General features: G+C 41.9%; 1 protein-coding gene across 8 annotated transcripts in view; it reads right to left on the bottom strand.

The window, feature by feature from the left end:
• myt1la (myelin transcription factor 1-like, a) overlaps window positions 1–19,505 on the bottom strand; it is a 65,980-nt gene extending 46,475 nt beyond the window's left edge. For 2 of the 8 annotated variants that reach the window (XM_024291645.2, XM_024291652.2), the window contains exons 1-4: window positions 19,169–19,502; window positions 3,798–3,896; window positions 2,987–3,041; window positions 1,194–1,227 (exon numbers count right to left, since the gene is read on the bottom strand). In XM_024291645.2, coding sequence (XP_024147413.1) covers window positions 1,194–1,227; window positions 2,987–3,041; window positions 3,798–3,812 — 104 coding nt within the window. In that variant the 5' untranslated portion in view covers window positions 3,813–3,896; window positions 19,169–19,502. Of the gene's footprint in view, window positions 1–1,193; window positions 1,228–2,986; window positions 3,042–3,797; window positions 3,897–19,168 lie in introns of all 8 variants that reach the window. The other 6 variants (XM_024291649.2, XM_024291647.2, XM_024291651.2 and 3 more) reach the window with 5 other exon arrangements.
• Between the last annotated feature and the right edge of the window lie 847 nt (window positions 19,506–20,352).

The following is a 20,352-nucleotide window of genomic DNA, read 5'->3' as shown; positions in this document are numbered from 1 at the left end:
ATTTCATGTAACACACATTGCTTGTATTTGACTAACCAAATGGTTCAACTAAAACACGATATTTTGGGTGGGTGTCTCCTCCTAATGGGAAGAAACTAAAATAATGGCTGGTGACAGCCTGGTGAAGGCAGAGAAACACCATCAGGACACTGCTGCATTTTTAGCACTCTGCTTAAATCCATGCAGATAGATGTGGGGAGGAAGACAGAGATGGCTGTTTCCTTCTTATCAATGTTGGAAATGGGGTTTTTGGTGCTGTGATGAGCTTTAGGTTCTTCTTAAGCTGTGAGACATGCTGTGGCCCTCACTGTCACCTGATGTTTGTATTCTAAAATCTCAAATTCGCCAAGACAGATTTGGATATTTTAAGTGAAGGAAGGCAGCAAAGGAGGAGAGCAGGTGACAGATGAGCAGAAAGGTTTCAAATGCATAAAACTGAAAAGAGCAAGAAAAAGATTTAGGGACTAAGCATCAGGACAGTGGAAAAAGGGAAAGAGAGAGGATGCAAAATTCAAACAAAGGAAACAGATGAAGATGTGGAGGGAAATGAAGAGAGCTAAGAGAGCAAGCAGAGGAAAATGAGGGAAAAAACAGAAAACTGCAGACAGATCAGTTCAAACGAAAGGAGAGGAAGCTGTTTGCTAAAGGTGAGGCCGCCACAGAGTTATAGAAGTGTGTCATCGATGAATGACACTTTTGCTTAACATCAGCTGAGCAGGTCTCTGCGCTTCTCCAAAGCAATCCTAAGCTATTCACACGTCAGTGTTAGTGGGCCCTCAAACACAGCTCACGTCTGCTCTGGATGAGGCTCCCACAGCTCCAGTCCTCACTTGAAGACAGCTTTGTTGGTTCTGCACAAGTATTTTGGGACTCCAGATTAGAGAAAAAATCCTCTTATTTTACCATTCCATTTGTTTCTGACATGTAGGTGTTGGTTAGAGCTTTCCATGCTTGAAAATAGAACATTTACATTCTTTTTTTGTTTACAAACTGAAACAGTGGTGAATCTTGCTTCTGGAGAAACCTCTGTATTAGCACAATGGAGGACACCTCAGAGGTGTTTTGTAAGTCACAATTATTTGGTTAACACAAGTTTTTTTTAAAAAATTTTAATGAAAAACTCATCTGGAAAGTGTCGTTATAGTTAAGTTGGTGTTTCTGCTCTGAAACTGAAGCTTGGCTGGAGGTGTTACCTGAATAACTCCTGTGTGACTGCTTCCACGGCAGCTGTGGAGACAGTAGAGACTGGGTTATAAGGAGGGACTGCCGCCTGCAGCTGGAGGCAGAGTCACAGAGATGTCTGCAAATTCAAACTTTACATACATGGCACAATATGTACTGCACGGCTGTCTGACAGATTAGGCGTAAGAGCAGTCAGTATAAAAAAGATAAACGTTAAGTGAGGAAACAGACATTTCAGTCACAATCATGACTATATAGCCTATTATACAGAATGAGGGTGTAAAGTGTTCATGTCCTGCAGCATGTTCCAAATATATAAAGTGGCGTTGCTTTACAGAGATTTAGTAGAATAGTGCCGTCCGGTTTTTGCTGAGAAAGATATGAGGTACAGCCCTGTTGTGTGTGTGAGCTGTGGGGGGGGCGCAGTCTGATTGTGTGATCAACACCAGGGAAGACACCACAAATCTCCAAACATCAAATCCTTGGGAAGATCTGATCAGTTGATGTTGATGACCAGAACAGTAGATGACTTCTGTTGTTTGGTCTTTCATGACTCAGAGGCTTGTTGTGAATATCTGCTGCTGAAATCAAACAGTTCTACTTTTTGTCTGGACATTAGGTTCAGGATGTGAAGCATCTTTGTTGACTCCACTGGAGTCCAGCAGCTGCTGAAGGTTTTCTGTCATGTTAATAAAACTTGTAAAGTTTTCAAATCAAGTGTGCGTAAGGTTAACAGCTTTATCACTGATCTGTACTTGTGAGGACCGTCCAAGAACTGCTGTAGGACTTTGGATCCAGACGCACAGCCGTGATGGAGGTCACATCCTAAACCAGCATGTGGCCCCCCCCAGTGCAGACTGGGAGGACAGTTGGAAGGTTGTTGGGACAAAGGGCCGCTGAAGACATTAGAATCTGTTTCACATGACAGAACCACATACATTTAAGAACGGTGGTTAAGATCAAGAAGACAGCTAAAAGTCACTAATCCTGAGAGACTTCCATCCACCCATCCATCTTCCTCCGCTTCATCCGGGACTGGGTCGCGGGGGCAGCAGTCTAAGCAAAGATGCCCAGACTTCCCTCTCCCCGGCCACTTCCTCCAGCTCCTCTGGGGGGACCCCGAGGCGTTCCCAGGCAAGCCTAGAAACATAGTCTCTCCAGCGTGTCCTGGGTCTTCCCCGGGGCCTCCTCCCAGTGGGACATGCCCGGAACGCCTCACCAGGGAGGCGTCCAGGAGGCATCCGGATCAGATGCCCGAACCACCTCAACTGGCTCCTCTGGATGTGGAGGAGAAGCGGCTCTACTCCGAGCTCTCTCTGGGTGACCAAGCTCCTCACCCTATCTCTAAGGGAGCACCCAGCCACCCTCCGGAGGAAACTCATTTCAGCCGCTTGTAGCCTGAGAGACTTTCAGAATGAAAAACCTCTTCAGATAAAGTAGTGGTCTCACAAGTAACATTAATACCGTGACTTAAAAACAAAATCAGGCCGCTCCACGCGGGACCATAAGCTATGTGTCTGGCCTTTTATTCAAGTTTTGCTTCTGCTGGCCTCATGTCACGTCCAACCTCAGCGCCACCAGCTTTCTGTCGGTCTTCGTCAGGTCATCTGTCCTTCTCTGGCAACTCTTCTTTGTTTAATACAATATTTAAGCAAAGTTGTTGCAAATTGTATTAAAGTTAATACATTAAAGATTTATAATAAAAAGTTATAGTACTATGAATTCATTTCACTTCATAGTTATCTTGCAGCAAAAGACATATATATATACCGGTAGTCACATTTACAAAAGTACATTTCTTCACCTCTGACCCCTTTGGACCTTGTTCGATGGCGTTTTTCAGTCACATTTCCCTCCATCTGAAAAACAAAAGGGAACGATTGACCATCTGTCTCGTACACTTGTGTCAAAGTCAAGCCACAGGGAACGATCCAACCCTCCAGATCATTTTATTTTGTTGTTATCTCGCGCTTATTTGTAGCCTGTATGATTCTGACAAAAAGATATTTTTATGGAGAGTAAATATTGAAAGGTTTACGTTGATTTATTCTGGAATAATATTCCTGCCTGTTTTTATTCATAGTAATGTTAAAAAATTACATTTTTGAAGTTTAAAAAATGTAGTTTTGAAATGTTCAATAAATGTTTACCCTGATCGACCCGCGACCTAAGATGTGTTTTGGATTTTGGACCGCTGTACGATTGAGTTTGACACCCCTGCTACAGAATGTAATCAAAATGTCAATGATAAACAACACCATCACAATGGTTTGCTATGGTTGTGCAATTTTGACACAAAATGTTGATAGCTCTAAAACGTAAGGAGAGCACACAGGCTCAAACTGAAACAGAAACAAAAAAACTTGCTTTTCCAAAGGACCCATAGGCCACACAGGGTAACACATGCAGTCTGAAAGCCCCTCAGAGGAAAGAGTTTGGTGAGAAGTTTAAGTCAGCGCAGGTCAAAGAAGTCCCAAGTTCCAAAGGGTCAGAGGTTTGCTGATCTGTCACTAGTGATACACAGCGAAGAGCATCAAAACGAAGAGTTGCATGAGACAGCGTTTTGTCTGCACGCGTCTTGTAGGAATTGTTCTCAAAATATAGCTGTTGTGTACCTGATAGCAGCTCATGCGTCTCCACTCAGAGAGCTGCAGGTCGGTGCTGAAGACTCTTCACAGTGACACAGCTTCAGAGGTGTTCTTCACAGTCATTTTCTGCAGAAAAAAGACGACAGTTTATCAGGGGGCTGAGGGTCTGCTGCCACCTTCTCTCCCCGTTTTCAGTCTTGAGGTCTGATTCAGGTCTTTTTAACATGAGCTGCTGAGGCCAGTGTGGCCTTCTTCAGTCATATGCACTCAAATGCAGGTTTTTGGGTTGTTGTGGGAGTCTTAGAGAGGAGCGCCATCTTAAGGGGAGTGCAGGTGTGTCTTGCAATTAACCAAGCGGCTAGTATGGCCACCGTAAGGGACATAGTGACGATGGAGTGTACCACTGTCGTGCTTGCACTAGTGTGGAACGGGCACAAACCTGTGTCGTTTTCTAGGAGCTCATCAGAAACTTGCGTCTGAGTTGCGGACGGGACACTTAACATGCCTTCATTTCCCATCATCCCTTTGTTTACTCTCTCCCGCTAGCCTACAACCTTTCATAACCCCAAGCTAACATTAGCGGTGCAACATAAATGGTGACCAATATCATTTCTATCCAGTCATACAGTTTATATCCAGATTCCTGCTCAGACGAGGGAAACAAAGACGTTCATGGATCTATTTGTCTACAAGTGGAGGATCAGAGCAGGGAGCTTAAGGCCTGCCCATTGTAGATTTTACAAAACAACTAAAAGCTCTTTCAAACAGCCTTTTTTTCATTGATCCTGGTTCACATAAAAAATAAAAAAATACTCAAAGCAATTTTAACTTTTTACCCAATCAAACACATTTTTTTATATGTGCTCTACATCATCAGAAAGTGCAACAAGAACATGTTAAAAACACCATCGATATTCATTGGAGTGGGTCTTTATGAAAATAACTGTTTTGTAACAGGTGACTGTCACAACCTGTGCAGGTTTCATTAGGTACACTGACGACAATAGCATCATTGTGGATGGGCTACAGACAACATGCAGAACTATATGCACAAAAAGTATTGGCAAAAGCATTCTTATTCACATATACTCATAATGTGCATCCTTTCTTTTTATTGACCAAAGTAATCAAGACAACTACAGACATCCTGCTAAATATTTTTGACACAGCAATGTAATTAAATATTTTCTTTACAATTTAGGTTCAAAGTGCAGAGAAGCAGAGCAGAACCTGAACAGCTTCCTCTCTCTCTAACTTAAAAGAAGAAATATCTCAAAAGCCTTATTTGGTACAATTTGTCCAATCCAAGACTTTCTGTTACTGGTTTGACAAGCAGCAAGCTTTTCATTGTCTGTGTGCATATAAATGCATGTGTGTGTGGTTGTGTGTGGGGTGGGGGTATGTATGCTGTGTCTGCCTGTCGGTGTCTGTGTGCATATGTCTGTGAGTGGGAGACTGGGTCCTGCACAGCTGGCTGAGCAACGTGTGAAGAGGAGCTTCCTGCTTTTTAGTATTCAGTCCCACTCTCTGCCTGTCTGCCTCAATACGATGCAGAACTCTCCTGTACAAAACACACTGCAGCACACTCACAAGCTTGTGGCTGAGCACAACCACAAAACAACCATGAGTGCAACTGCACACAAATGCATCAGAACTGGACACACTTTGCAGCACAGGTGTAAAATCGTGCATTTTATGAGCTCACTTTACTGTTTGTTGCAGCAGCGGTTCATGTAGGTCAAAGTCAAGTCTGCCCAAGTAACTAACAACAGAAAATATTCTCTTCATTAGTTTGTCATTCGACGGCAGAGGACAGCTGGAAGGCTGCAAGCTGAGGATCTGAAAGCTTAGACATGAACCAGAGGACATGAACGAAACAATATATATATATCTTTCCATCTACATGTCAGCCTGAAATATTTTCTTGTGCTGTCTTAGAGAGAAAAATAATAACTGAAATTAACTAATTTCCTCAGCGTTTCCTCTGTTGGTTTTCAAACACACGGCGGGGACGGGTCCCACCGGGAGGGGCTGCACAGTAACATTTTGACAAAAAATGCCCAATTTAACTGGAAGACTTCCGACCTCAGACTTGCCTTTCAAATGGGACCTCGACAGAGTTTTGATGTTAAAAAGTTCACTCACTTCAAATGTTGTGTACTTGATTCTGAGTCCAATGTTCTTTATCTCTGTTCCGTGTTCAGACACGTTGCACTATGCTGGACCCTGCTTGCAGAGGTGGTCCGGACCACAGTTCAGAGGACTCTGAACGGATCTGCTGTGATGGCTGAATCTGCCGATTCTCCAGAGTTCTGATCCATGTTGTAAAACCACAGCGTAAAGCAAAATGCAAATGACATCGTTCTCTAAAGGCAGTCCAAAAATACATTTATAGCTTAATGTGTCTTCTTTGTTCTTCTTTTCTATTAATTGGAGAATGGTGAACCAATGAGAAGAGGGCATACTGCCACCTACTGTAAAGGGAAAACATCCACACTCATCAATGTTGACCCCGATCCACACCCTTCTAAACATGTATAAATAATGTTCATGAGTTTAGACAGCCTCATCCAGATAGATGAGGTGTGTGTTTGTGGAGTACACACGTGGAAATACACAACCTGAACAACACAAGTGTGTGGAGTCTGATGGAGTACAGAGAAGATCCAGCAAGATCAAAGCACAAACTGTCTTTAGACATAACATTCAAAAGAAAAATCCACATTTTAAATGCGGAAGATTAAGACCTGTTTCTAGATCAGGCTCCAGTCAGTCCAACATCTGCCACATTTCAGATGGATTATTAAAAAAAATATATTAAAAAGAATTTGGAGTTTTTGTATTGAATCAACTCTTCTTCACTGATCTGAGTCGAAAAAGATTCAAGCATCAATCAGCATTTGAAAAGTATGACTGATGCTTTATTTGACTAATGCAAGATGCAAGCCTGCCTGTAGACACATTTTATATCAGTATAATATTATTTGTGCAGAAAAAGGGACGGCATTTTGGTCCTTCATCATTATGGCCTGTAAATGACAGCTGCTCCTGCATGACATGAGCTTCAGGTGACCAGGTGAACTGCATGATGCAGACACATTCCTCATAAACATGTGCTGAGAAGGCCTTGAGCCCCTCTTGTGAACTGCCACAATCACTGGTTGCCATGGAAATTTTGCGCATCAATTAACTTCTGAATAATCGAAGAGCAGCAAATCACAGATCTGACTGCAGCTTCATGGAGACACGAAGGGCGACACCCAAAAATGAGTCACAGAGTCTGAGGAGCATCTGGAGCTGTAACTTGGTCTCCACACTCACGGCTGTGGGTTTGGCCCACCTAACACAAGTTCCATCAGTGACTCTAATCTGAAGATGGAGACTTGGGCAAAGGTTCCTGAGCCGAAGAGCACGCAGGCTGATCTGGTGGAGGAGACCATGAAGACTCAAACAGTTGTTGCTCCTGGTTCAGAACAGATTCCTGTAAAGTACAAATTATGTTTTCGTGTTGATAATGCACTTTATGTTGGTTTGGAACCAGTGAACCAAATGCAGAGGATACGTCCAATCAGCAGTGTTGTGCTGACCTCCTAAAACTCTTGAAATCAGTCATATATTTATGTTTACAAATTATGTCACCTAGACTTATTCAAACAGCAAATCAGCCTTTTGTTTCTTATTTCTTTGTTTTAGATACATATTGGTGGGTATGATTATTAACCTGAAGTGGTGATGGATCTGCACAACAGCTCAGGCCCCTGTGTTCACTTCTGTCATTATCTAAGAGCTGAAGGAAAAGCTTAAAGCTGGCGGTCACAGCAGGCCAGGAGTCTAACTTTCACCCTTGTTCTGCAAGCAGTGAGTCATCCGAGAGTTACTGCGTGATCCTGCCTCCTTGATCCAGGCAGTCTTCATGCGCGGGGAACCCCGTTATCGAGGAAAAAACACATCAAGAAATTAGAACCTTTTTCAAATTATAGAAAGCTGATTAAATCCGTCAAGCCCAACCTAGTGTTAGTCATATGGTGAGTGACTCACATAAACACGACTAAATACAGTTTAGATCCAGATTCCAGCTAAAACAAAGACGTCATGGATCTATTTGTGGATGGGTCAGAAAGGAGCGGAGCAGGGAGACCTGTTTTTCAAACTGTTATTTTCATCTCCTCCTTATTTGTCTTATGTTTACATATATTTGTTCAGTGAGAGGCTGCTCCTTCCAAAATGCAGGACATCAGACTGAAGAACTCATTTGTCCCTCATGCCATAAGTCTGTTTAACATCTCTCTGGGGGGGGGCAAAACCTCGGACTTAGTAGTGAAATAACGTATGTGTGTGTACGTGTGAGTATGTGTGTATATATATATATACAGTGGTGGACAAAAGTGTTGGTACTGGTCAGTTAAAGAAGGACAAACCCACAACTCTCACTGAAATCACTCAAAACTTACAAAAGTAACAATAAATAAAAGACCTGTGATGTATCAACAATAATAATAATGTATCTCATCTGTAGAGCCTTTCTGGTCACTCAGTGTCACTGTACGGATAAAAAGGCCAGACAATAAAAGCCAGAGTGCACAAAGCATCACAGCCATTCAATCACGACAGACGTCAATAAAAACAGTTATCTGAGCTGCTGAGTTTGGGACCAGCTGAGGCTGCTGACGAGGCAGTGGACCCGGAGGGGCGATTTGATATACCCCAGGTAGAAAAGAGCAGACCAGCTGGGTTATTGATGTGAAAAACCAAATGATTATCCAGAATGACACCCAGAGTCCTCTCGTGAGCTCAGCAGAAACTCTGGAGTTTCACCACAGAAGGAAAAGGAGTTCACCGTTGAGAGTGGACTTGTACCAACAAGAAGAAGTTCTGTTTTACTGTTGTTGAGTTAAAGGATGCTGGAAAGGGTTAAATCACCTCAGAGTCCAACTGAGACCTCTCCCCTTAGGAAGAGTCAATGTGAGGAACAAACAAGTGGTGGAGAAAGTGTTCATTCACCATGTCGCTTTCCAATATATTTTCATGCAAATACTTGTTTAGGCATCAGAGAACAAAGTTTTTTGTTTTTCAGATGTAGAACTCATGGATGATATTGGCTCTCGGGGCTCTTTGGGTCACTGAAATCAGTCTCAGGCACCTGTGATTAGTTACTTTGCCAGGTGAGTTCAATTAAAGAAAAAGCAATTTCACATTATTAAGCAGAGCAACATTTTTAAGAACTATGGGACAGTAAAAGAATCTATCTGCTGCTGAAAAACAGAAAATGGTTGAATACCTTGGTATAAAAACTTTAGCTATTTCACAAAAGCTTGAGCGTGATCATCTTAATCTTAAAGGGTTAGTAATGGGATTGTGGGTCTTTTTCGGTGTTAACTGTATTTCGCCTTATATTTACCATTTCCAAATGTTTTGGCGTGTTTTGAGCAAGAAATATTGAAATAAAACAGCATTTTTGAGGGCGTGGGTTTTCACCGGGGACTCCGGCTTCCTCCCACCGTCCAAAAACATGCTTCATAGGTTAATTGGTGACTCTAAATTGCCCCTAGGTGTGAATGTGAGAGTGAATGGGTGTGATTGAGGCCCTGAGACAGACTGGAGACCTGTCCAGGGTGTACCCCGCCTTCGCCCTTCAGTAGCCGGGATAGGCTCCGGCACCCCCGCGACCCCGAAAGGGAAGAAGCGGTCAAGAAGATGGATGGATGGATGGCATTTTTGAGCCCAAATTTGGCAAACCTGTCTCTTCCGGGGAAAAGCTCCGTTTTGGTCACGTGGTGCGTGTGACGTCACCAGAGTCAATATAGCAAGATGGCTTCTCCTTTGCGTGTCGGAGCTAGCGATAGCGGCGATATTTCAAGGTCCACAATTCTGTCTTCAGACTCAAATTGTGGAAAACGATTCCTCTTCAGATGAAAGCATCACACAGAAATGAATGAGATCTGATCTTTCACGGAGGAAGAAATGACTGGTGGACCGCTGCGAGTGTTGATGGTTTCATCAACGGATCTGCAGAGATCCTGCAAGCCACCATCAATGATTAATAAACTGCAAATCAAACAAAGAAACTTCCAAACATGTGCAATGTTTTAAACATTCAGTTTACCTGTTGAAATCAGAAGCTTTTCACAGTTTAGTCGGTCTGGTTCTGCTCACAGTGTTCATTCACAATAGGCTCATTTCGATTGTAAATCTCGTAAAATTACCACTTTAAAAATCATAATTTTATTATTATTTATTTTTTGGTGGCCCTAATACTCCGTCGGACCATCACACCGATGTTTATAGAGTTCAACTTTGCTGCAGCGCACACACATACATGTATCTGCAGACACCCTGGGTCCGCCTGCATTCTGCTGCTGGCGCTGTCTCACTCATATGACGTCAACGCGTCACGTGACCCAAATCGAGCCGTTTCTGAAGCAGGGCCAAATGCGAGTGTGATTTGTCGTTCAATTTGTCAAATTTTACAAAAACCTGCGTTTGTCAACGGTAATTATTTGTTATTTTTGATACATTAGAACATATTGAATATATCTGGATACTTATTTTAACTTTGTCCCAGCCCATTACTAACACTTTAAGGCATTTGTGGTTCAGACACATGGGTTGGTGCTAGTGATGGGCAGATGAAGCTTCATGAAGCATTGAAGCCTTTCATCCCATTGGTCGACTCCAGTGTAATGCTTCATGAAGCTTCATGAGCTCTAGGAGGACATCTAGTGGACACAAAAATCACTTTAATTTGAAGCACAATATTATGAAAAAAAATCCTTGAATAAACATGTCAGCAAAATAAAGAAGTTTACAAACATGTACTTTGCAGCATACTTTCTTTGTGTTTACTTATGTTTTATCTGTTAATAAAATAAATAACCTCAAAGGAAAATGAGGATATTATGAAAATTGTAATTTAAATTGAGGTGACATGGAATTAGGTTTAATTGGTGCCGGTACGTTAAAGGTGTGTGGGGTTGGGGGCCAAATCTATAAACTAATTTGCTTGTTTAACAATATTTTTCTTGGTGTACAGAACTTTTTTTTCTCACCAAGAATGAAAAGTGTGATATAAACAAATATTGATGATTGATTAAAACGGTTTAGGTCTCTGAAGGGTGGAACAGGAGCTTCAAAGAGGAAAAATAAAAAATAAAAACAAAAAGCCAAGTTTTTCCAAAAACATAAGTGTGACAAAGCAGTGTCTCGGGATGAAGGAGAGCTCATGCATGTGTTTGAGATGCTTTACTCTGACAGGAACTGCAGTTCTGCGTCTCCATCTTCACACCGGCAGAAGTAAACTCAGATTTCACCGTTCACTTCGATTTGCTTCACCCATTTGGAATGAAGCCTCAGGCACTCTCATGACTAGGGATGTCCCGATCAGGTTTTTTTGGGCCCGATCCGATTCTGAGTCATTTGATTTTGTGTATCTGCCGATACCGAGTCCCGATCCGATACTTTTGTAACACATTTCAAACATGAATAAAAAAAACAAACAGATTAGTGTTGTCCCTTATTTATATTTCAATAACCTTTTTATCATTAAAAACTTAAATAAAACACTTCTGTGAAGTAGCTTTAATAAAAATGTAAAAATACAGCAAATATAAACTAGGAAAGAAAATACAATTTTCTTGTTATATAAGTGATAATTAGTCATGTGATAAAGTTTAGTGACTTTAGCTTTAACATCTTTAGAGCTATTGAACATTTTTGACCAAATGTGATTCCTGACCTCATTTAAAATTCTTAAAAATAAATTATGACTTTGTTTTAGCATGAAATTTGATGAGTGTTCATGAATAGCTGATATCATTATTAGTTTTCATGTACCGGTATTAGCTTTTTTTTTATTATTTAATTAGGTGATTCTTTTTTTAAGTTCTTAAAACATCACATTTTCGGTTTTATTACCACATAATTTCTAAACTTTTATTTCTCTGTCAGATAAATAAAACAGGCATTTCAAAGGACAGCTCGGGTTCTAAGAGTTAAATCATTTCATCAGCAGTTAGCAGCTGCTGTGTAGCCGTCTGTCTGCAGCTTCACATTAAAAAGAAACAAACTGTCTTTTTCTGTTGAAATACCTTTATGTTTACGTTAAGACAAATAGAGACACCTGCTGTCAGTTTAAAGAGTTTTTAAAAGAGTTATTGATCCCGGAAGTCTGAATCTGATCACATCGCTGATCAGATTCAGACTGAGTTTCTAATGTTAGCTTCCTGTTTAAACTGCTGCCGTTTTCTGCTGCGTTTTACAGCAATGACCTTTTGTGATCTGTTCATGACATGCAGAGTATTTATCCGGAATAATAAGATTGAAATATAAAGCGTTGATCATAATAAGAATGAATTAAATATCCAATATTGATCGGTGGAAAACGTCCGATTTCAATTGAGTTATCAACCACGTGATTGGCCCGATTTACGATCACGTGACCGGGACATCCCTACTCATGACCCCGCCCATTCCTATATAAGGCCGCCCACAATCACTGGAAATGATTGGCTAGAAAATAGCAAAACTGAATAGACAACAAGTAACTGACATGTCTGAAACAAAACACTAAAATCTGTGTTTTTATACAATATGAGGGTGGTTCGGGTTTGGATAATGATCCTATTTTTATAACATTGAGATCAGGCCAGTCCAGTGTGCTTAAGGGATGGATATTTTTTTAGAATTATACACATAATAGCTCCTGTAAATGTCCTCTGTCCAGACTACCTCCAGGCTCTCACATCAAACATCCTCATTATGAATGCGGGATGAACCTCTTCATGAACCAGTCACGTGGTACAGGCAGGTGGTGAAGCTTCAGACGTCACCGTTGTCAGCTCCTGCCCTAGATGAACCAAGCCCCTGTGCACCGCGGAAACACCCCCTCTCCTGTTCTGCACGGCACACTCAGTGAAGCTTCAATACAGGGCGTCACATTACTGAAAAAAACTGGAGATTTGCAGCCATTAGACATTTATAATTACCTGTATTCTGAACAAATAAAGTTGAATCTATAACGAATATTGTCTATTATTGGATTTTTTTAGAACATAACTCCTCCGATCAATAAAAGACCACTGTGGATAATGATTGCACTTTGGTAACACTGAGATGTGGTCAGTGATTATTGTTTATGAGACGTCGGTTTCTTTAAAAACAACATTTCCCTTACATCTCCTGAGTCTCATTGACTGGAGCCTGAAGGATTCATGCTGCTGTCGAGACTCACGACACAGTCTGAACCACTTCATGAATCAGCCTGGAAGTGAAGCTTCGGACGTCATCATTTTCAGCTCCTCCCATAGATGAAGCAAACCTCCATACACGCATTAGGGAGGCTCCCCCTCCACAACTCGACACATGCATCGAAGCCTCGATACAGAACGTCACATCACTAGTTGGTGCAGATAAAGGCAGAATGAGGAAGATTTCTAAAAGACAAATCCATGAGATTTAGAGAGCAGCTGCTAAAATACCATCTCAAAGCAGCAGCACAATTTGAAGCTGCTGGTGTCTCTGGAGTCCACCAACATCAAGGATCCTCCAGAGGGGTAACCAATTCAAATTTCCATGGGTCCAGGTACACAAATAGCCTTCATACAAAGGTGCACTCAGTATATTTTAGATTCATTTCAGTGATATGTACTTTTACAATAAGACACTTTTGCAACAGCAAACTGGGACAAATTCAGGCATTATTGCAAACTGAAATATTTTCTTAAAATAATATTAATAATAATAAACAAAATGTTTTTCGTCCTAAAATAATGGAAACAAAGTTTCAAGCTTTTACCTTCACGGTGTCACAGTTTTAGGGTCACGGTTCAGATCATTTTTTGGATCAGTAAAAAGTAAAAAAACAAAAAAAACAGCAGAAACAACAAGATAAAAGCTAAATCAATTTTTGGAAACAGTTCAAATCATATGTTCAATAAGCATAGAAAATACTTCACACACACAATATTTATACATGCAACATCAAAACATTTGGTCAGTGAGGCCTATAATTAAAACAAAACGTCTTTAAACAAAATCGACATGCTAAAACATGTAGTTTATTATTACATTTACATGTCTTAAGACCAAATCTACAAAAACAGAAAGAGAAGAATGCTTAAAAATAGTGTTAAAAAACCAAGTCTATCTGGAGTTCCCTTAAAATACAAATGTTCTCACCCTCACACCCCATTTTTTAATGTCCAAAAAATTCATACATAGAACAGTTAAAATTATTTTTTGTTATTGTTTTATCAAAACTAACTGTGGGAACATTTACTTATTTAAAATAATAATTGTTATCTATAAAACGTGGCACTGTCGCGCTTGCTTTTCCTGGTTATTTTTTGATCTCTTTGACTTGCCATACAATCGTCCCATGACAGCTCCGGCGAGTCCGTTACGGAGCGGCTTTCTCCTGTGCGGGACAGCTGCTGCTGCTCATTGGGAGATTCTTTGAATCCAGAAATGGAAACGTGTACTGATGCTTTTATTCAACTCTTAAAGTTAAATAAACCTGATATCTATCGATCACCGTCCTTCATTTTGAAGCTGAGAAAAGTTTTTGACTGAAGCTCCTCCCACACGCGGCGGGAGCTTCAGGTGAACAGACTTTAAGATAACTGTGAAGCAGCTACTTTAGTGGTTGTCAAAACAAAGAGGATTCACATAAATTCGATGCGAATTCCATGCGACTTGAGCGGGCAATATATTTACATTATGCTACGCACGCTGATTTCTTTATTTAGTTATTTTTTCTTGCCGAGCCAATTTTTTTCCCTTCAGCCAGGGATACCAGCTCACCGGTCTGGAGAAAAAAGTCTGTCGGTCCGGATGTGGACCGCAGTCTACCATTTGGTGATACCTGCTCCAGAGGCTGCAGTTCTAGGACCTGGACAACTTGTTGTGATAGATGGAGAATGAATTCTGCTGTGAACCAGAAGATCCTGAAGGAGAACGTTCAGCCATCAGTTCCTGCCCTCAAACTCAAGAACTCTTGGATCATGCAGCAGGACAATGATCCAAAGAACACCAGCAAGTCCATCTCTGAATGGTTAAAAAAAGACAAAATAAAGGTTTTGGAGTGGCCAAGTCAAAGTCTGGATTTAAATCCTATTGAAATGCAGTGGTGTGACCGTAAACGAACAGTTCATGCAAGACATCCCTCTGATATGGCGGAGTTTAAACAATTCTGCCAGCAGGAGTGGGCGGAGATTCCTACAGAGAGAATTATCACGCTTGATCTTTGTTATTGCTGAAAATCAGGAATGGGGCAAATACTTTTTCATGGCACTGTATTCTCAAACTGTCTGGTTCACTGATGAGGCCCTGCAACTCTAGATGGTTAAGATGGATGCAGTAGTGGGTGGTTGGTGGATGGCCACCATGTCCAAACAAGCCTGTGACATCAGCAAGGAGGTGGTGGAGTCATGGTTTGGGCCGGAATCATGAGGAGAGAGCTGGTCGGTCCGTGAAGGTGTCAAAATGACCTTTGAAAAGGATGTGGAGCTTCTAAATGACCACTTTCTTCCAGGGTACAGAAAGAAGAACCGTGCTCTCTGCAGCAAAATCATCTTCATCATGACGATGCTCCATCTCAGACAGAAGAATACCTCTGCATCAATGGCTGCTGTGGGCATCAAAGCAGATAAACTGATGGTGTGACCCCCATCATCCCCCGACCTGAACCCTATGAGAACCTTTGGAGCATCCTCAAACCAAATCTCTGTGAGGGTGGAGGCAGTTCACATCCAAACAGCAGCTCTGGGAGGATATTCTGACATCAAGCAGAAACTCTCACAAGAATTGTGAAGCTGCTACACAATAAGAGTCCTGTTCAAATGTCATGTGACCTATGAAAATGTTTTTGATTGGATAGGCTTTAGGCTTTTGACTGACCTCCAAATGTGTTTGGAATGTTTGATTGACAGTTTCTCTCCAGCCCCTTATATGGAAGGGGTGGGAACTTCAGACAAGCTCACTCCTGATTGGTGAGAGTGGTTGCCATAGAAATGTTTACTAAGACCTACTTGGACCAATCACTGCTTACTGACAACATCTAGCTCCAAAATACCAACTCTCTATGGTAAAGAATGGTGATTGTTTTGACTTAATTTGGTTGGAACTGGAAGTAAGTCCTTTTCTACGGATGACATCACACTCTCTCAGTCCAGTCCTCTGATTCAGTCAGTGGCTGGAGCTCAACGACTGTAAAATCAACAGAGAAGCAAAAGGTCCTGCGTGGTGTGTAGTTTTTAGGGTTTTTTTCATCTTGGTTATTGGATTTTACATGCAGAAAAAAAGAAATTCCTTTACATAAAGCGTCCTTTAAAATAATTGAATTACTGTTCAAATTAGAGTGTTTAAGGGACCAGTTCCCAGTTTTAATCAAACAGTCTAGTCCCTTCACAGAATAACTCTGTCCCATGGGAACGGAAGAGGTTCAGGGTGACTGACAGGATGATGTGTGGAAGCTTTAACCATCTGGAACGAGAAGGAGTGTGTGGATGCATAAACCCACAGCAGCGCCTCCTGCCTGACCAACTGTGTGCAGAAAAGAAAAATGCAAATGTAAAACCAGTTGTTTATTTAAACCTGGAAGGAGTGGGATGCTTAAAGATTTTTCTGAGTCTGTTCCAGAGATTAAGCTCTGGTGGAGGTGACAACAAATCGAGTTTTGATTGGATTTGTCCATTTTATGTCAACAAGTCTCGACAAACGTGATGACAGTGAACTAAAGGTCTGTTCACCTGGCAACTTGCATTTAAGCGACCACTTTCAATGAAAAGTCCATCTAAATCCTGTAAACCCATGTTTCAAGCTTCTGTGCTAAAAACCTTCGCATTCAAGCATCACATCACAAGTTTCTATGCCCCCTCCCCCCGCCACTGCTGCGTACTTCACGAGAGCATTAGTAAAATCAATTGTCTGTCCACACCGAATGCAATTTCTGTCAAATTCATGTACTGTACACTGTCGTTGTTTTAACAAGTGTCAAAGTTACTTCTTCACGGTTTTCCAAACGTCTGTTAACCTGAAGCTCCCGCTGCATGTGGGAGGAGCTTCAGTCAAAAACATTTCTGGAACTCGTCTCGGAGGACGCGGATACTGAGATCGGGATTATTTATTTTGAAGAGCTGAATAAAAGCATCGGTACACGACCCTGTGTCTGCGTTCAGATCTCCCAGTGAGGAGCAGCCGCTGTCCTGCAGCCGCTGTCCTGCAGCCGCTGCTCGTGCAACAGGGACATGCATCAGGGGAAGGCAGTATGGCAAGCCAAAAGGATCAGAAATCACCAGGAAAAGCGGGCATGGGAGTGCGTCACCTGCAAGTGTTCTATGGATGATAATAATTATTGCAAATATTTAAATGTAAAGCTATTAGATTCATTTGTAAAAGTTATATACACTATATACGTATATAAATTAGCCAAAACTCATGTGGCATAAATACATTTGCAACTTTTCAGATTCACAAAAATGTGGTAAAAATGTAAGACTTTTCTGATGACTTTCGAGATGTTGTGACTTTATCATGAAGCACGAGTCCCAATCAAAGAGCAGTCACACAGGTTGCTGTAGTTTTTTTGCCAACCTTGTGTCACAGCACAATCACAAATCTTAAAGATTTTTGTTAAGAGTAAAATGTTTTAATCATTTGAGATTTCAAACGTCCTGTAGCAGGGCCACCCAGTCACAATAAAAGTATGATAAATTAACCATCAGTGATCTAACAGCACCACTTCTTGTGGGGATTGGGATCGGGGGTGTAGTGTACCTTTTTGCCCTCTCTTTCTTTCTCCCACTCACTCACTTCATTTTTAAGTGCATTAAGCAACAAATGTAAACTTTTAAAGTTCTATTTTTCTTTTAAATACATTCTTTAGAAGCTAATAAGGGTGTAGCGATTAATCGACTTATCCAACCCGATCAATCTGTCTGGGGAAAGTTGTTAATCAAATCGGATCGATTCGACCTGTACCATTTTGCAATTGTTTCAATAAATGATCTTTAATCAATCGTGGGGAATACCGTTTGGATTGAGACAGGGATTTATTTTACTTTAACATGAAAGCAACCAAAGTCCATCCCAGCAGACAAAACATGTGATGCAGCAGAAAGTGATCAACCATCATTCAGTCTTTGAATTGATCATGTGACCATACAGTGTGCTAGAATGTTCTAATAATGATTATTCCGATGTAGAAAAATAACCTTATCAAACTAAAATGTGAATGGATTTGACATTCCTTCTTGTTTACTTGTTTGTTTGTTCACATTTTTAATTGATTATCTTGAAGAAATACAAGAATCTGGAAAACTTCAGCTGCTCTGTTCAGTAGCAGATATTTATCTCTGAGTCTCACTGCTGGAAGTTCTGGATAACAATGTTCTGGATCCATTTTAGATCAGTGAATCTGAACCAAGATCAACTATGAATCCTATCAGCAATCATAAATTATGATAGTTGTTAAAATGAATCATTTACCTAGAAGCTAAGCATAACATTTCCGTTGAAAAGTTTGACCGTTTGTCATCTGGACTTGAGTTCAAGATAATGTTAGTTTGTATCTCTGGTTCCAACCAGCTGCTGCGTTCTGCTGTGCACACAGGGAAAAACCAGACTTTAAGATCAATGAATACTGTTTTTAGTTAGCTGAAATCCTGCATAGTTTCTTTAGATTAAATGTGGCACAAGGAGAATATGTTAGGGGAGGGCGTGACAGCCATGATTACCTCGGCTGTTACATTTTCAAAAAATATATAACAAAAATAATAAAAAGAAGTGATAACATCATCCAGTTTTGTTCCAATTGACTATCTCACGTGTGTCCTTTTGTCTGGTAGATTCAGATGGAAAGACTGTTCCAGCCACACCAGGTAGACCTGATGATCCTCCTGATGAGGACAGAGGAACGCTGTCAGGTCACTGCCCACCAGAGCCCGGGAATCTCTCCTGCTACTTCAGGGGAAGGACACCCAACTGTTTCAGTCTGAATGGCCTGACTTAGTCTGTCCTGAAATTCTGTCTTATCACAGTCTGATCTAGAGTCGTGCACGGCACAGGCGAGCTTCATGACACCCTGTTGAACCGTTCCTTGGAGGCTGAACGTGACACCCACAGCGGTCAGAGGATCATCAGACAGGACGGACACTCAGAGAAGCCACCGGAAGCTGCCGCCAGGTCACGAGTCTGCGCAGACATCTGTCTGAAGTTTGATGCAGCGGAAATGTTGGATTAAACACAAAAGCTGCACAGAGACGCGGAGGCAGCAGACATGCGCAGCATGACAACAACACGAAGACAGCGACGTGCGCGTGGAGGCTCATGCACGCGCACTGTCAGCGCGAACAGATGAAGATTACCGCAGCCTCACTGTCACATGCACGGAGGAGAATGCTCACGGAGAACGATGCTGATGGAGGCTCCGCCGTCTCCTCTTCCTCCTCTTCTTCTCCGCTCTGGAGCTCTGCAGCCCAGTCCTCTCCCTCTTTGTCCCTCTGCCCGCCTCAAGGTCTCTCTACCACACACTCTCTCTTTTGTCGCTGCTATAACTGCTCATGCCTTCACTGGGGGGAGGGGGAGAGCAGGGGGCGGGGGGGATGATGGTGATGATGAAGATGGTGCAGCAGCAAACGAAGAAGACGGCGGCTTCACCTCCTTTTCTCCCTTTTTCCTTTTTCTCAAGAACGCGCCTGGCTCCGGGGGCGCGCCTGATGGAGAGGAAGCGAGGCGTGTGCACGTGCAGGCTTCAAAAATGGAAGCGCATTTATCGAATCCCCCCTCCCTCCCTCCCACTCCTTTTTTATTAATTCAAAGTGTGCAGACAGCGCGTGTGACGCGCGCGGCTGCAGGGCAGAAAATCTAAGCAGCTTCTTCATTAGAGCTGCAGGTGCGTGTATGCGCGCGTGCGTGCTCTCTTTGTTCAGATGGTGCAGCCTGTGTTGTGAATTGTGTGGTTGTGTGCTTATGCTGTGTTGTGTGCCTGCTTTGTGTGCATGTGTGGGGCCTTCCATGCTTATTGTGTGGTTGTTTCACCGGGGGAGCGGAGCACATCCCAAACACAAGTTCACCATTCCTTTAGATGTTTCCTCATTCGTTCATTTCCTTTTACAGTGGGTTTGTTTTATTAAAAATAATGTTTTCAATTCATGGACTTGGAATTCAGACAAAACAAGGTCGGGTGTTTTATTTATAAAATTGTGCTTAAACAAAAAAATAATAATAAAAATGTTTTGGATCCAAATCAAACCTGCTCCAGATAACTCCCAGCCGCCCTTACAGGTGGAATGGGGCCGTCTGTGTGTGAGGCCCGTGGGCAGGGGCCCAGGTGGGGTGGGGGGTGTTGGAGAGCCTGCGCGTGCACGTAACAGCCGCGCACAGAGGTAGGGAGGGGGCTCACTCCTCGTTCTGGAGTTGTATGAGTTTGAGTTTTTTGCTCAAATGTTTCTCCAGAAGTTTTTGCATGGAGCTTCAGAGTAGATCCATTTGTTGTTGTTCTTATTGTGTATCAATAATGGGTTTGTAGTTACATTGTGTCACTTTATTTTTGATTGAAGATAAATACAAGATAAATAAATATCCTAAT

Source organism: Oryzias melastigma, linkage group LG24, assembly GCF_002922805.2.
Source record: "Oryzias melastigma strain HK-1 linkage group LG24, ASM292280v2, whole genome shotgun sequence".
Lineage (NCBI taxonomy): Eukaryota > Metazoa > Chordata > Actinopteri > Beloniformes > Adrianichthyidae > Oryzias > Oryzias melastigma.
Note: the sequence above shows the minus strand (reverse complement) of the source record. Positions and strands in the feature narration are given on the sequence as shown.